We start from the raw sequence: 17,323 nt of genomic DNA on the forward strand, positions 1-17,323 counted from the left end.
AAAAAAAACAATTAAATGCGTTTTTTTTTATGTTTTCTTTGTACTACTTTGGAAAATATGGAAGGCTGTCTGAATAAAACTTTTTTTTTTTCCATTTTTATTTCCACAATTCAAGCTTTTTATTTTTTTTTCTCAAATCTCACATTTTTATATTAGAGATTATATCTTGCATTTCTGACTCTTTTTCTCTGAATTTTAAGTTTCTTCCTGTGTTATTGTTTCTGCCAGGGAATCAAAATAAAATATTGTGACTTTATCTCACAATGTGTACTTTTTTTTTTGCAATTCCAAGTTGGATGTAAAATATGTAAATGTCGAAAATGTAGATGTTTTTTTTTTTTACATTAATATTTTATTACTCCCAGTCTGGACTTTTTTCACTTCGCACATCTCGCTATTCTTTTTTTTTTTTTTTTTTTTGCAGCACATAATTGTAAAAAGTTATTTTTTTCTCACAGATGCAAGCTTTTATCTCCTGGTTTGGACTCTAGAAATCAAAGTTAACTTCACAATACTGAGTTTGTATATCCTGTGGGGGAAAAAAAAGTCCAGAAGTGTGGGATATAAACTCACCAGCCATAAAACGTAGCAATAATCTGTGTATTCATTCAAAACGGTCTTTATGTAGGTGCACTATTTTAAATAAGATGTAATGAGTAGAACACTGGTTTATACCAAACCAACCGGTGAATCGGTTTTGTTGGATTCTGCATTGTTTCTGCATAATAATGCATTGCATCCTGCACTGTTGCGATGTGAACGCTGATTATTTCCCTCTGGTTTTGCAGGTATTCTGGTTTGCAGTGTGGTTCTGGTGCTTTCCCAGGAGTCCCTGTTCAAGTTCTACACTCTGTTCGCAGGTGTTCTGCTGGGCATGGTGTCGGTCCTCATCAACTACTACAGCACGTCTCACATCGACCTCTACAGCGCATATAACCGAGCGGCGCTGGGCTTGGGCCTGCTGCAGCTAATGCTAGGACTGGGCTACGTTTCGCTGCTAAGCGTGCCATCGCTTTGTGCCGCACTGCTGGTGCTGGACGTCATGCTCCCGCTGTGGGGCCTGATGCTGGAGCTCTCGGCGGACGAGCGTCAGGCGCTAGCGCTAGTGTCGGGAGCGGTTCTCGCGATGCATGTGGCTGTTAATCTGATTCTGAAGCTGAAATGGTTCTACTTCTCGTGCCGCTACGTCTATCTACTCCTGCGCCACATGTACCGCATCTTCGGCCTGCAGCTGCTGCTGGAGGACACCTGGAAGCGCATACGCTTCCCCGACATCCTGCGCGTCTTCTGGCTAACTCGAATTACAGCGCAAGCAGTCATCCTAGTGTGCGTGGTTCGCTCGGAAAGCGGCCTGCAGCTCGGCTGGGACTTATTTTGGGACTTGACCAGAAACTTGATCATCGGCGGCTGTGATTCGATGCTCACTGTTTTGGGAATGAGTGCCGTTATCTCGTCGTTCGCGCATTACTTGGGACTTAGCATCTTAGCATTCATCGGCTCAACTGAGGAGGAGGATAAGCGGCTAGGGTTTGTCGCACCAGTGCTGTTCTTCATCCTAGCCTTGCAGACGGGACTAAGCGGACTGGATCCTGAGGAGCGACTGATCCGGCTTAGCCGGAATATGTGCCTTCTGCTAACGGCGATTCTACATTTCATCCACGGCATGACGGATCCGGTGCTCATGTCGCTAAGTGCCTCACATGTTTTGTCAGTCCGCAGGCATGTTCCCGTCCTGCTGGTGTCTGTAGTCCTCTTCACTCTCCCCGTCCTGCTTAGCTATGTTCTGTGGCATCACTACGTGCTAAACACGTGGCTCTTCGCCGTCACCGCGTTCTGCGTGGAGCTCTGTCTCAAAGTCCTCGTCTCGATCACCGTCTACGCTCTGTTCATGATCGACGGCTTCTACAACGTGCTCTGGGAGAAGCTGGACGACTACGTCTACTACGTGCGCTCCACTGGCAACATCGGCGAGTTCGTCTTCGGCGTGATCATGTTCGGAAATGGCGCGTATACGATGATGTTCGAGTCTGGAAGTAAGATCCGCGCTTGCATGATGTGCCTGCACGCGTATTTCAACATCTACCTGCAGGCGAGGAACGGCTGGAAGACGTTTATCAACCGTCGCACTGCTGTCAAGAAGATCCACTCCCTCCCGGAGGTCAAAGTTGCACAGCTGAGGGAGATTGAGGATGTTTGCGCGATCTGCTATCAGGAGTTCACCACGTCTGCGCGCATTACTCCGTGCCACCACTACTTCCATGCTCTGTGTTTGCGCAAGTGGCTGTATATTCAAGACACATGTCCCATGTGCCACCAGCGCGTCTACATCGAGGATGATGGACACGAACACACCATATTCTCCAACAACAACGGCTACGCCGCGCAGGGACAACAGAGGGCGGAGTTTGAGGGAGAAGTGGGTGGGGCCGCCGGAGGGGCGGAGCCTGAAAACGAGCTTCTGGGGGACAACGACAGCATCGAGTACGACGAGGAGGAGTGGGCGATTCAACCGGCCGCTACGCTCGTAGGGGAAGAGTACATTAACGACGACACAGACTCCAACTGAAACTGTGCGGATATTCAAATTAAAAAGATCAGGGATGTTATGCTTTTGTTTTATGTGTGTTTTTTAAGGGCTGATCTTTTGTTTTTCCTGAAATGCTCTTGACCATGTTTGGTTGAACGATAAAGATAAAGGCTGCAAAACTACTAATCGCCTCAAAATAAAAGTTTATGTTTACATACAATATATGTGTGTGTAATGTGTATATTTATTATGTATATATAAAAATACACATATATACATTTTTATATATATATATATATATATACACAGTACACACACATACAGTATTTAAACAACTTTTATTTTGAGGTGATTAATAATCGTTTTGCAGCCCTAATAAAGAGTGGCATGCTACTGAAATCAAAGTATACCTCGATATGATCACTACTGGTCTCTTATAATTGTGTACATTATTGTACATGTAATAAAAGATTGATACACTGGAGAAAGCTGAATCAGCTGTTAATCTCAGTTTGACTGTGATGTATATTACGCTCTTCTTCAGCATTCTTCAACTCTCCTCAGTATCTGATAGTATCACACAGTGTTGTTTTTTGACCTGCCAGGAGGAATCTATAATGCAATTAACACGTTTAACCAACACGCAGCGTTTTGTTTTCTGATTACTTGTTTTGTTGTTGAATGCAGTAACTCCATGATCAGATGCGTGTTTGATTTCAGGTTAAACTGTTGGTTTTCCAAGAGAACTGATGTAAATAAATCATCTGCTTTAGTTCTTTTCTAAATAAAACAGTTCAGCTAAAGTTCTAAGTTCAAAGAGATCTGGAACTTTGCTCTTGATTCTATGTTTTTAATTTCTTTGTTGTGGTTTGTCTTCTTTCAGGTTTTTCTTTTGATTCCTTCAGCATCACATCTAAATCATCACTATATGTTTAAAAATCATTACATGGGAAATGCCTATCAAAGGTCATGATTAAGATCAATTTAAAAGAAATTTCAGCTGAAAGAAAAAGAAATTTGGGCCTTTCAAATTATATATATATATATATACACACATTTAATATTCTGTCTTACTGATACTCAGATGGTAATGATGACATTTTTATGTTAATCTACAATATCAAATCTTCAACCGTAGGTGCATTGTTAGTTCCTGTTAACTAATGATTTAACAAGTTTTCAGATTTGTTACCTATTTAGTTAACATGAAGTGACAGTAAACACGAAATCTGGAATGTCAGTTAATATTCTGTGTTTTATACTAATGTTTTTTTTCTGTTAATAAAGCTCAAAATTCACTTGAGGTCAAATTTGTGAATGTAATTAACACATTTCAATAAATAGTTTGCATCTTGTTTGCTAAAACAAATTAACATTTAGACAACATTTATTAATCTTTGTTAATCTTCTCTAAATTAAATGTATCTGTTAACACACCAACATGAAAAAAAAAACATTTTTATATAGTAATACTAAAATCATATTAAATGCTGTAAAACAATATGAGGGCTAGTGTTACTGTTTTAAACATAGACAAATTCTAAATATGTTTTTTTTTTTAATAAATCATTTTCTGTTGATTTTAGGGTGAAGTATGACCTGATGAAAAAGTTATGTTGTCATATGACTTAACAACAACCATTACATCTTTAATAATTCTATTCACTCAACTCTGTTTTCTTATGGAAGCCCATTTCTGCCACTTAAGGGACATCATAATTATGATTTTAAAGTCATAATTACAAGACTCTTAAAATCAGAATTGACATACCTTGTGAAAAATACATCAAAAAACTCATAATTATGAATTTAAACATTAAAATAATGACAAAAAGTCAAATTTCTGAGATAAGGCCAGGCATGCACATTTCATACACAATGGAATTGTTAAGGAGCTTTACATAAAAAAAAAAAAAACTAAAAATTAAAAAACTTTGAAATAATTGTAATTTTGACTTTTTATCTCATGATTAAGCTTGGAATTACTTTATTTGGACTTTTCATCTATGATTTTATTTTATTATAGACTATAAAAATGGGCTTCCGTAGTGTTCTGAATCCAGCCCCGTCATCGACGAGCTACTACGTTTCCCATGCCGCATCTGCCGCGCGGGACTACATTTCCCATCATGCACCGTTACCGCTGTGCGCGTCAGAGGAGAATCGTGTGGAACGTTTTTCAGGCGGTTTGAGCTGTCAGTAATTACACAACGATGAATCATAACGCCTAAATAATCGCAGAAGAAGATTTCCATTCCTTTCTTACAGCAGGAATGAGAAGGCAGACGGCCGCGGATTGTTAAAGGTGCTGGGTGCTGGCTGTTTTGGTTCGCTGAGGCCGGTGTGTGTGAGTTTTTCAGGCGCGGTTCTGAACTCTATGCAAAAGCTCTCTGGGTTGGCATGCCTTCATGTTTAATCGCGCGTGTTCTGGTCTGCAGTGTGTTTCAGTGCCGCAATGATCCGGCTGGCTCTGCTCCGCTCGCTCGTGTCCCGCCACACCGGACCGGCTCCGCTGCACCGGAGGCTTCTCGGTACACACCGGCGCAGGATCAAACCAGAGCAGCTGGAGCTTCCCAACCAGGCGCGGGAGTTCGTGTACGGCCTGAGCCCGGCGAACCGGAGCTGCTTACTGAAGGAGCTGCAGAACTTCCAGTCCCAGACCCAAGGTAACACTGCTGCCCTGCTTTACTGTAGCGCCAGAGTATTGTGCCCTGCTTTACTGTAGCACCAGAGTATTGTGTCCTGCTTTACTGTAGCGCCAGAGTATTGTGCCCTGCTTTACTGTAGCGCCAGAGTATTGTGTCCTGCTTTACTGTAGCGCCAGAGTATTGTGCCCTGCTTTACTGTAGCGCCAGAGTATTGTGTCCTGCTTTACTGTAGCGCCAGAGTATTGTGCCCTGCTTTACTGTAGCGCCAGAGTATTGTGTCCTGCTTTACTGTAGCGCCAGAGTATTGTGCCCTGCTTTACTGTAGCGCCAGAGTATTGTGCCCTGCTTTACTGTAGCGCCAGAGTATTGTGTCCTGCTTTACTGTAGCGCCAGAGTATTGTGCCCTGCTTTACTGTAGCGCCAGAGTATTGTGCCCTGCTTTACTGTAGCGCCAGAGTATTGTGCCCTGCTTTACTGTAGCGCCAGAGTATTGTGTCCTGCTTTACTGTAGCGCCAGAGTATTGTGCCCTGCTTTACTGTAGCGCCAGAGTATTGTGCCCTGCTTTACTGTAGCGCCAGAGTATTGTGCCCTGCTTTACTGTAGCGCCAGAGTATTGTGCCCTGCTTTACTGTAGCGCCAGAGTATTGTGCCCTGCTTTACTGTAGCGCCAGAGTATTGTGCCCTGCTTTACTGTAGCGCCAGAGTATCGTGCCCTGCTTTACTGTAGCGCCAGAGTATCGTGCCCTGCTTTACTGTAGCGCCAGAGTATCGTGCCCTGCTTTACTGTAGCGCCAGAGTATCGTGCCCTGCTTTACTGTAGCGCCAGAGTATCGTGCCCTGCTTTACTGTAGCGCCAGAGTATCGTGCCCTGCTTTACTGTAGCGCCAGAGTATCGTGCCCTGCTTTACTGTAGCGCCAGAGTATCGTGCCCTGCTTTACTGTAGCGCCAGAGTATCGTGCCCTGCTTTACTGTAGCGCCAGAGTATCGTGCCCTGCTTTACTGTAGCGCCAGAGTATCGTGCCCTGCTTTACTGTAGCGCCAGAGTATCGTGTCCTGCTTTACTGTAGCGCCAGAGTATCGTGTCCTGCTTTACTGTAGCGCCAGAGTATCGTGTCCTGCTTTACTGTAGCGCCAGAGTATCGTGCCCTGCTTTACTGTAGCGCCAGAGTATCGTGCCCTGCTTTACTGTAGCGCCAGAGTATCGTGTCCTGCTTTACTGTAGCGCCAGAGTATCGTGCCCTGCTTTACTGTAGCGCCAGAGTATCGTGCCCTGCTTTACTGTAGCGCCAGAGTATCGTGCCCTGCTTTACTGTAGCGCCAGAGTATCGTGTCCTGCTTTACTGTAGCGCCAGAGTATCGTGCCCTGCTTTACTGTAGCGCCAGAGTATCGTGCCCTGCTTTACTGTAGCGCCAGAGTATCGTGCCCTGCTTTACTGTAGCGCCAGAATATTGTGCCCTTCTTTACTGTAGATCGCCAGAGTATCGTGCCCTGCTTTACTGTAGCGCCAGAGTATCGTGCCCTGCTTTACTGTAGCGCCAGAGTATCGTGCCCTGCTTTACTGTAGCGCCAGATTATCGTGCCCTGCTTTACTGTAGCGCCAGAGTATCGTGCCCTGCTTTACTGTAGCGCCAGAGTATCGTGCCCTGCTTTACTGTAGCGCCAGAGTATCGTGCCCTGCTTTACTGTAGCGCCAGAGTATCGTGCCCTGCTTTACTGTAGCGCCAGAGTATCGTGCCCTGCTTTACTGTAGCGCCAGAGTATCGTGCCCTGCTTTACTGTAGCGCCAGAGTATCGTGTCTTTCTTTACTGTAGATCGCCAGAGTATTGTGTCCTTCTTTACTGTAGTGCCGGAGTATCGTGCCTTGCTTTACTGAAGCACCAGAGTATTGTGTCCTTCTTTACTGTAGCGCCAGAGTATTGTGTCCTTCTTTACTGTAGCGCCAGAGTATTGTGTCCTTCTTTACTGAAGCGCCAGAGTATTGTGTCCTTCTTTACTGTAGTGCCAGAGTTTTGTTTCCTTCTTTACTGAAGCACCAGAGTATTGTGTCCTTCTTTACTGTAGTGCCAGAGTATTGTGTCCTTCTTTACTGTAGTGCCAGAGTATTGTGTCCTTCTTTACTGTAGCGCCAGAGTATCGTGCCCTGCTTTACTGTAGCGCCAGAGTATCGTGCCCTGCTTTACTGTAGCGCCAGAGTATCGTGCCCTGCTTTACTGTAGTGCCAGAGTATCGTGCCCTGCTTTACTGTAGCGCCAGAGTATCGTGCCCTGCTTTACTGTAGCGCCAGAGTATCGTGTCCTTCTTTACTGTAGCGCCAGAGTATCGTGCCCTGCTTTACTGTAGCGCCAGAGTATCGTGTCCTTCTTTACTGTAGCGCCAGAGTATCGTGTCCTTCTTTACTGTAGCGCCAGAGTATTGTGTCCTTCTTTACTGTAGCGCCAGAGTATTGTGTCCTGCTTTACTGTATCGCCAGAGTATTGTGTCTGTCTTTACTGTAGATCGCCAGAGTATTGTATCCTTCTTTACTGTAGCGCCAGAGTATTGTATCCTTCTTTACTGTAGCGCCAGAGTATTGTGTCCTGCTTTACTGTAGTGCCAGAGTATTGTGTCCTGCTTTACTGTAGCGCCAGAGTATTGTGTCCTGCTTTACTGTAGCGCCAGAGTATTGTGTCCTTCTTTACTGTAGCGCCAGAGTATTGTGCCCTTCTTTACTGTAGATCGCCAGAGTATTGTGCCCTTCTTTACTGTAGCGCCGGAGTATCGTGCCCTTCTTTACTGTAGCGCCGGAGTATCGTGCCCTGCTTTACTGTAGATCGCCAGAGTATCGTGTCCTTCTTTACTGTAGCGCCAGAGTATCGTGTCCTGCTTTACTGTAGCGCCAGAGTATTGTGTCCTGCTTTACTGTAGCGCCAGAGTATTGTGTCTTTCTTTACTGTAGATCGCCAGAGTATTGTGTCCTTCTTTACTGTAGCGCCAGAGTATTGTGTCCTGCTTTACTGTAGCGCCAGAGTATTGTGTCCTGCTTTACTGTAGCGCCAGAGTATTGTGTCCTGCTTTACTGTAGCGCCAGAGTATTGTGTCCTTCTTTACTGTAGCGCCAGAGTATTGTGCCCTTCTTTACTGTAGATCGCCAGAGTATTGTGCCCTTCTTTACTGTAGCGCCGGAGTATCGTGCCCTTCTTTACTGTAGCGCCAGAGTATCGTGCCCTGCTTTACTGTAGATCGCCAGAGTATCGTGTCCTTCTTTACTGTAGCGCCAGAGTATTGTGTCCTGCTTTACTGTAGCGCCAGAGTATTGTGTCCTGCTTTACTGTAGCGCCAGAGTATTGTGTCCTTCTTTACTGTAGATCGCCAGAGTATTGTGCCCTTCTTTACTGTAGATCGCCAGAGTATTGTGCCCTTCTTTACTGTAGCGCCAGAGTATTGTGCCCTTCTTTACTGTAGATCGCCAGAGTATTGTGCCCTTCTTTACTGTAGCGCCAGAGTATTGTGCCCTTCTTTACTGTAGCGCCAGAGTAACGTGCCCTTCTTAACTGTAGCGCCGGAGTATCGTGCCCTTCTTTACTGTAGCGCCAGAGTAACGTGCCCTTCTTAACTGTAGCGCCGGAGTATCGTGCCCTGCTTTACTGTAGCGCCAGAGTATTGTGTCCTTCTTTACTGTAGTACACCAAAGTATTGTGCCCTGCTTTATATATATATATATATATATATATATAATATACACTGAACACCACACACATATATAATGCAAACAATTGGATGTGATTAGTTGTGATTTAATAGTTAATATCCCTACTAATATCTCTTTTGGCGCTTCTTCCTCAGTCAGTCCATCTCACACATGCTGAAACCCAACACTTTCTCTTGCTGTATGTAATGGAGCGGTTCATAATGGCAGTGTTTATTCTGGTCTGTCAGGAAGCAGCTGTTGCTATAGTGATGTGAGTCATGTGAGTCGGTGCGTCTGACCTTTCCTCGTCCACTCATAAGTTTGTGCTCTGATCCTGTTCTTCCATCTCTGTTCTCTGATAAACCAGATTTTCCACCCTGTGTTTGTGTTGAGTTCAAACGCAGCTGAAGTGTGTCATCTGCAGAATCTGGTCAGTGAATTTGATCCACACACTGCGCTTCACTTCCTGTACACTGGAGAAGTGTGTGTAATCAGACACAGACCAGAATGGAATGTGTGTGAGATTGTCAGGTCAGAGTCTGACCTTTGACCTATGAACTTCAGATCTATTTCTGCTCTGCTGTGGGAGGATCATCGTTTAGAAGATATACCCTCGGTTTAGGTGTATTCAGTTAGTTTTATTGGGCGAAAAGCTTTTTGTTAGTTTTTTCATCAGTTATAGAAATATGAATTAAGACGGCATTGTAACTAAGTTTAAACATTTCGTTTAGTTTGAAAAAGTTTAATGGACACAGGACTAAAGGTATTATACTTATATACATGATGTATAAAATAAAGATATTATTATTATTATTTATTTTTATCTCAAATTAAAATATTTTAAACATTATAAACTAAATTTAGAATTAAATTATAATTTATGCTATTTTATATTTACTAAAATGTAAATTAAAAAAATATATATATATATTAATCATATGTTAATTGAAATAATATCATTTTAACTCATTTTATTTAATTTAGAGTTTTTCTGTAACCCTTGTATTATCCTAACTCAGTTTCTGGAATGAAATTAAGAAATAACTACTACTTAGACAAACAGAATAAGCAAGTAAAGTAGACTGATCTGATCTAACTAGGTGTCATCTTGTGTGTATCTCTAACAGTAGTACTAGCAGTATTGTTGTTGTCATGCGGTGTGTGTGTGTGTGTGTGTGTGTGTGTGTGTTTCAGGCTCAGAGGACTCGTCTCCACCGACAGCAGCTCAGCTCAGATACAGTGAGTCTCGTCTCTCTCCGCTCTCTTCACTCGTTCACTGATCTTTCTCTCAGCTCTGGATCTTCTTCTTTCTAGTTCTCCTGCACAACGCCATTCCCTTCATCGGCTTCGGCTTCCTGGATAACGCCATCATGATCGCCGCCGTGAGTCCCCTCACACACACACACGCACACACACACACACACACACACACACACACACACACACACAGATCTAGAGCACAGCAGATCTGACAGATTGAAGGTTATCTGTTTATCATTAATATGCATCAAGTAACAGTACAAACATGAGGTATTGAGTCATCTTCTTGAGTTTAGATACAGTTGTGCTCTTCCGAGAGCTAGATTTATTCAGTGCCTCTTTGTGTTCGTCTGATGACGCATGTGGTGCTGTTTTTTAAGGGCACTCAGATTGAACTGTCCATCGGATTGACACTGGGAATATCCACCATGGCAGGTATACACACACTCACTCACTACAGTTGTATTTTATTATAGTAATGTAATTTAACTCAAGAGCACCAGTTTGTGAGATCCTGATCTACTGCAAAGAAATAACATATATTGTAAAGTATTGATGCATTATCTGTTGCACTGAATTAGGTTTATGCTTATTGAAGTTTAGCATGAGTTTAAGTTAGATGTGCGGACACATTGATTATATTAATGCTGATTTAGGGTATCAGATCTGTAATTTGTGTGAGGTCCAGTAGTGTGTGTGTGTGTGTCTGTGTTTCAGCGGCGGCTCTGGGGAACCTGGTGTCTGATCTGGCTGGACTCGGGTGAGCAGCTGCACTAACAGTGTGTGTGTGTGTGTGTGTGTGTTAGTAACGCTGTGTGTGTAGTTTAGCAGGTTACGTGGAGGCTCTGGCTGCACGCTTCGGGATGCAGATTCCTGATCTCACACCAAAACAAGTGGATATGTGGCAGACCAGAGTCACCTCACACATGGTGAGACACTCGTGTGTGTGTGTGTGTGTTCAGTTTGCTTTGATGTTGTACGAGTGTGTGCATGAGTTTGCTTTTGTGAAAGTGTGTGTGCAAGTGTAAAAGTTTGCATCTGAGTGTATGCATGAAGTGTGTGCTGAGTTTGTGTGTGCGTGTGATTGTGCATGAGTTAGCTTGTGTCTGTGCATACAAATGTGTGATAAACTTGCTCATGAGTATAAGTGTGTGTGTGTGTATCTGTATGTGTGAGGCAAGTGTTTTTCCAAGTGAGTTTGCCTGTATCTGTATGTGCAAGTGTGTGTGTGTGTGTGTTTCCATGTTATTAATAGAGTCTTCAGCAGCTTCTTAATCTCCTCTATTTGTGTGTGTGTGTGTGTGTGTGTGTTCAGGGTAAAGCCATCGGCGTCGCTATCGGGTGCATTCTGGGAATGTTTCCATTGCTCTTCTTAAGCGATGATGAGGAGGAGAAGAAGGAGAAGAAGATGAAGAACCATCCAAACCCCAAATGACAGGCTTTTCTATCTGCATAACAACATTTGTTGGCAAAGTGAAGAAAAACAAGCAAAAGAGCCAAAGTTCATACAGTAAACATCATCAGAGTAACAAAAAGATCATTACACGAGTAGAGCGTAGCTATTAGAGTTAGTAGGTAGTTCAGACTTTAATCTAGAGATGAAGACTAGATGTTTTAATGAGCATGAGTTGAGTTTCTCTTTTTCACTAACACTATTTTAAAGGCCTGTTCACGGCAGGAACGATAACTCTAACGATAGTTTCATTCATTTTAATAATCACACTACAATCATAGTGATATCCACACAGCGGAGCGATAAGAATAAAACCAGGGCTTTTCCCAATCAGAATCCATCCTGCTTTAAAGTCCTCACATTTAGCACTTTATAAAAACAGGAAGATAGCTGTCAATGATGCAAAGTTCATCCGTTACGAGTCTAATCCAGCAACAGCAGCTCTACTGAAGTCAATATTCAGATCAGTTCTGTTTAATCTATTTTCTTTGAAGTCTGAATATTGTTACAGTTCTGATTCTTGTAGTGAACGAGCCTCTTTATCTTTCTGTTGTTTGTTTGCACTTATATCTTGACTGGTTTCCTGTTCCTGTAGATTTAGCAGCATGTTTTTCTGTGGAAGCGTTTAGTGAAGAATGAAGTTTTAGTTTAGTTTGAAGAGACCGTCGTCCAGGATTGACTGAAGCGAGGAGAAAGGTTTCCGAGCTATCACTGGAGATGAATATTCTCACACCGTCTTCTGGTGTGTGTTAATCTTGGACGCTGTTATACTCACATTATTATCAATATGATTTCAACTGGAATTAGATTTATGCTGAACAGCACAAGCCTTTTTACACTCGGTCATGAGTACGAGACGTTCCCATCATGCATCTGAGACGTGGAGCCCTCGTGCATCATGGGTTTCCTCAGAAATCCTCGCAGTTCACTTGTGTTTTAATCAGTTCTGCGTCCGGTTTCTGTGGCGCTTAAAATGTTTTAAAATGTACTTTTTCATTAATTAAGGCCAGAGAGCGGAAAGTCTTAAATGCGTACATGCATGGGTTTAAATGTTGCATGCATTGCAAAAAATTTTCAAGTACAAATATCAAGAAAAAACGTTTACTGGAGACACAAAATGGGAATTAAGTCCTGTTTTCCTTGAAATCGAACAAAATTAAGTTATTCTCTTTGAATTAATTAATTTTTTTCTGAGCATTGGCAGATATTTTCATCAGTTTCTCGTCGTATCTTTAGACATTTGCTCTGCAAAGCAAGACAGAAGTACTGAGGAAGAGCAGCGGTTTATTGCAAATGTTTAGTTACACTCTTTGTTTAAAGAATGAAAAGTAATGGAGATCTGTTAAAAGTTGTATTTTCAAACTTTGAAGTGTTATTCATTTACATTTAGAGACCTTATTAATATTTATGTTACGTTCCGTTAATCACTTCAATTTTTCTTATTTACCTTCATAAAATCATCAGAAAGCCTATACTTGCTAATGTGCATTACTCAAATTAAATACATATTTATTTTTCTTTCCATTGTGCCAAGTTATAATCACTCCAATCCAAGTCATAGAGCGTGAATGGGTGATTGACAGGGTCATGTAAGAATACAAATAAATACTTTTAAAAAATACAAAAAATCTAATTCATTATTTTAAAAAAAATATATTCACTTAAAATAAAACTAAACACTAAAACTATAATATATATATATGACTAAAATGCACAACATATTGTCACTAAAATGTAACAAAACTATTAAAGCCATTTCAACATTTCTCATTTTGTTTAATTAAAGCTTAACAAAAACAAAGAAATTATAACAAAGCACAACAAAATCACTAAAACTTCAACTGAAAATGTAAAATAAATATTCAAATAAAACACTGAATCATTCATCAATCAAGTACTGTAAATGTACTTGGTTACCGTCAAAATGCTTGCTACAGATGCGAAATGCAGAATATCGAACCTGATCCCAATTATTTATTTATTTTATTAATGGAGGAAAGTTCGGAGGCAGTGTGTAAACGTGATCATCGTATTTATTTTTAACTCTGTGCAAAGACCTCAAGTATGTTCTAACAGAGGTGCGTATGAGTGTTAGTAATGCTCTCAGTCCTGAAGGAAACCCATGATTCCTGCGGGTTCAGAAGCCGAGCGTCTCCATCTCGACTCATGAGTGCCTCCATGTAGCTCTGTAGCAGATGATTCCTGATGTGCTCTAATCACATTCATGGAAAGTGGCATGCGAACGTTTGGGAACCGTTGCAGAATCTGTGAAAATGTGAATCATTTTAACAAAATAAGAGAGATCATACAAAATGCATGTTATTTTTTATTTGGTACCTTCCTGAGTAAGATATTTGACATAAAGATGTTTATACATAGTCCAAAAAAAATGGCCTGAATTATTAAAATAAGCCCATTCAAAAGTTTGTGAACCCTTGGTTCTTAATACTGTGTGCTGTTACCTGATGATCCACGACTGTTTTTCTGTTTTGTGATGGTTGTGCATGAGTCCCGTGCTTGTTCTGAACACTTAAACTGAGAACTATTCTTCAGAAACATCCTCCAGCTCCTGCAGATTCTTCAGTTTTACAGCATTTTTGTGTGTTTGAACCCTTCCCAGCAGTGACTGTATGATTGTGAGATGCATCTTTTCACACTGAGGACAACTGAGGGACTCAAACACAACTATTACAGAAGGTTCAAACGTTCACTGATGCTCCAGAAGGAAACACAACACATTGAGAGCCGGGGCGTGAAAACTTTTGAACAGGATGAAGACGTCCAAATTTTTCTTACTTTGTTGAAATATCTCTACTTGTTTGTTTTTTTCATTTAGTACTGCCCTTTGGAAGCAACAGAAGATACTTGCAACAAATTAAGTGCAGTTTACCTTGATCTTCAAATTCCAAAAGTTTTCACGCCCCGGCTCTCAATGTGTTGTGTTTCCTTCTGGAGCATCAGTGAACGTTTGAACCTTCTGTAATAGTTGTGTTTGAGTCCCTCAGTTGTCCTCAGTGTGAAAAGATGAATCTCAAAATCATACAGTCACTGCTGGAAAGGGTTCAAATATGCAGAAGATGCTGTAAAACTGAAGAATCTGTACGACATGGAGGATGTTTCTGAAGAACAGTTCTCAGTTTAACTGTTCAGAACAAACACGGGACTCATGCACAACCATCACAAAACAGAAAGACAGTCGAGGATCATCAGGTAACAGCACACAGCATTAAGAACCAAGGGTTCACAAACTTTTGAATGGGCTTATTTTAATAATTCAGGCTATTTTATTTATTTTTTTGACTCTGTAAACATCTTTTATGTAAAAAAAATCTTACTCAGGCCAGTACTAATTAAAAAATAACATGCATTTTGTATGAATATCTCTTATCTCTAGTAGGGTTCCCAAACTTTGGCATGCCACTGTAAAGATGTCTATCTCATGTGGATTTGCTGTTATTGGGTGTTTGAACAGAAATACCTCTGTAGTGATGTTTTAGTGGTTTAATGATCAAACAATTCTGGAATATGCCCAAAACATGTGTTGCTAATTTGAGTGTATACTTATTAATGGACACTATGCATTCTAATAAATATTCATGTATATATAATTATTGCACAGCTGTCTCTGGGTAGTGGACATGTAGTCTATTTTACAGTATTTAGCAAATTCTATGATTATTTTTGTGAGACTACATGGAATATTTGTACTTTTATAACCTCATTTGTCTCTCCGCAGAACTATTGAAGTGAACCGTACAAGTTCAAGCACACAGAGTATACGTTTTGTTCAAAAATATTTATCAGTGTTAATTTGTGAATGTGCTTTTTGTGAAAATGGAGGTCTTAATGTCAAGTTGTGTTGCTTTAATTTTAATGAACTCATATTTGTTGATTTGGTTTCAGTTATTAGATCCAGATTCTGTTTATATTGGGTATTTCACAAGAGAATTGTTCAAATGAGTTATAGGTAACACTTCACAATAACATTAACATGAACTAACAAAGAAAATACATCTAAAGCATTTAATAATCTTAGCTCATATCAACAGAAACAACTTAGTGAATTTAATGATGTACTAGCAGATAGCTAAATGAATAGTAAAAATGAACATCAACAAAAGTATCAGTCATTGTTAGTTAATTTTACTTCATGCGTTAACTAATTGGAGCTTATTGTAAAGTGTTACCGAATTATAAAGGAAATAAACATCTCCTGAACTTTTCACACTGCAATGGATTTTAATAAAATGCCTTTATTGACCATATAAAAAAAATCACACTGCATTAATATCATTATTATGTACAGTCTAGTGGTGTTCAGCATCTAACACACAATTCAGTCTGAGCAGCGCTGATAACATCAACCCAAACACCATAGACTTTAAAGGGTGAGTCAAGGAGGGTTAACCAGCCTCTGCACATACGTGTGCGTGCGTACATACTGTAATCATGTTAAACAGCTAAACGCCTCTGGAACACACACACCAAACCACTAGAGTTGAATTTTTTTAAAACAGTGCTTCTAGAATATATTCAGATCTGCTACATATGTGGACCATTAGTAGATAAACGAACACTGATCTCCGCTCATGGTGACATCCGTCTACACTCTTAAAAATACAGGTTCTTTATTGGGGCCCAAATGTTCCATGAAGAACTTGATCATCCATTGAAACACTACAGGTTCTACAGTCGTGGCCAAAAGTTTTGAGAATTACATAAATATTAGTTTTCAAAAAGTTTGCTGCTAAACTGCTTTTAGATCTTTGTTTCTGTGATGTACTGAAATATAATTACAAGCACTTCATACGTTTCAATGGCTTTTATCGACAATTACATGACATTTATGCAAAGAGTCAGTATTTGCAGTGTTGGCCCTTCTTTTTCAGGACCTCTGCAATTCGACTGGGCATGCTCTCAATCAACTTCTGGGCCAAATCCTGACTGATAGCAACCCATTCTTTCATAATCACTTCTTGGAGTTTGTCAGAATTAGTGGGTTTTTGTTTGTCCACCCGCCTCTTGAGGATTGACCACAAGTTCTCAATGGGATTAAGATCTGGGGAGTTTCCAGGCCATGGACCCAAAATTTCAACATTCTGGTCCCCGAGCCACTTAGTTATCACTTTTGCCTTATGGCCCGGTGCTCCATCGTGTTGGAAAATGCATTGTTCTTCACCAAACTGTTGTTGGATTGTTGGAAGAAGTTGCTGTTGGAGGGTGTTTTGGTACCATTCTTTATTCATGGCTGTGTTTTTGGGCAGAATTGTGAGTGAGCCCACTCCCTTGGATGAGAAGCAACCCCACATGAATGGTGTCAGGATGCTTTACTGTTGGCATGACACAGGACTGATGGTAGCGCTCACCTTTTCTTCTCTGGACAAGCCTTTTTCCAGATGCCCCAAACAATCGGAAAGGGGCTTCATCGGAGAATATGACTTTGCCCCAGTCCTCAGCAGTCCATTCACTATACTTTCTGCAGAAGATCAATCTGTCCCTGATGTTTTTTGGAGAGAAGTGGCTTCTTTGCTGCCCTTCTTGACACCAGGCCATCTTCCAGAAGTCTTGTCCTCACTGTGCGTGCAGATGCGCTCACACCTGCCTGCTGCCATTCCTGAGCAAGCTCTGCACTGGTGGCACTCCGATCCCGCAGCTCAATCCTCTTTAGGAGACGATCCTGGCGCTTGCTGGACTTTCTTGGACGCCCTGAAGCCTTCTTTACAAGAATTGAACCTCTTTCCTTGAAGTTCTTGATGATCCTATA

The 17,323-nt window shown here is 41.4% G+C and overlaps 2 protein-coding genes across 3 annotated transcripts in view; both read left to right on the forward strand.

Annotated features, from left to right (window-relative positions):
* Positions 1-3,100, forward strand: part of LOC132103844 (E3 ubiquitin-protein ligase RNF139-like) — a 3,726-nt gene extending 626 nt beyond the window's left edge. The window contains exon 2 of the mRNA XM_059508893.1: positions 789-3,100. Within this exon, the coding sequence (XP_059364876.1) occupies positions 789-2,566 (1,778 nt within the window). The 3' untranslated portion in view covers positions 2,567-3,100. The remainder of the gene's footprint in view (positions 1-788) is intronic.
* A 1,553-nt stretch (positions 3,101-4,653) lies between these two features.
* LOC132104585 (transmembrane protein 65-like) lies at positions 4,654-11,799 on the forward strand. 2 transcript variants are annotated; one of them, XM_059510153.1, is made up of 8 exons: positions 4,654-4,874; positions 4,966-5,193; positions 10,041-10,085; positions 10,161-10,228; positions 10,487-10,541; positions 10,824-10,866; positions 10,930-11,035; positions 11,422-11,799. In XM_059510153.1, exons 2-8 carry the CDS (start codon positions 4,983-4,985, stop codon positions 11,539-11,541), a joined length of 648 nt encoding a protein of 215 aa, XP_059366136.1. In that variant the 5' UTR covers positions 4,654-4,874; positions 4,966-4,982; the 3' UTR covers positions 11,542-11,799. The 2 variants fall into 2 exon arrangements, with proteins under 2 accessions (XP_059366136.1, XP_059366134.1); XM_059510151.1 differs by having other exon boundaries at positions 4,654-4,868.
* The last annotated feature ends 5,524 nt before the right edge of the window (positions 11,800-17,323 follow it).

This window comes from Carassius carassius, chromosome 25, assembly GCF_963082965.1.
Source record: "Carassius carassius chromosome 25, fCarCar2.1, whole genome shotgun sequence".
In the NCBI taxonomy this organism is placed as follows: Eukaryota; Metazoa; Chordata; class Actinopteri; order Cypriniformes; family Cyprinidae; genus Carassius; species Carassius carassius.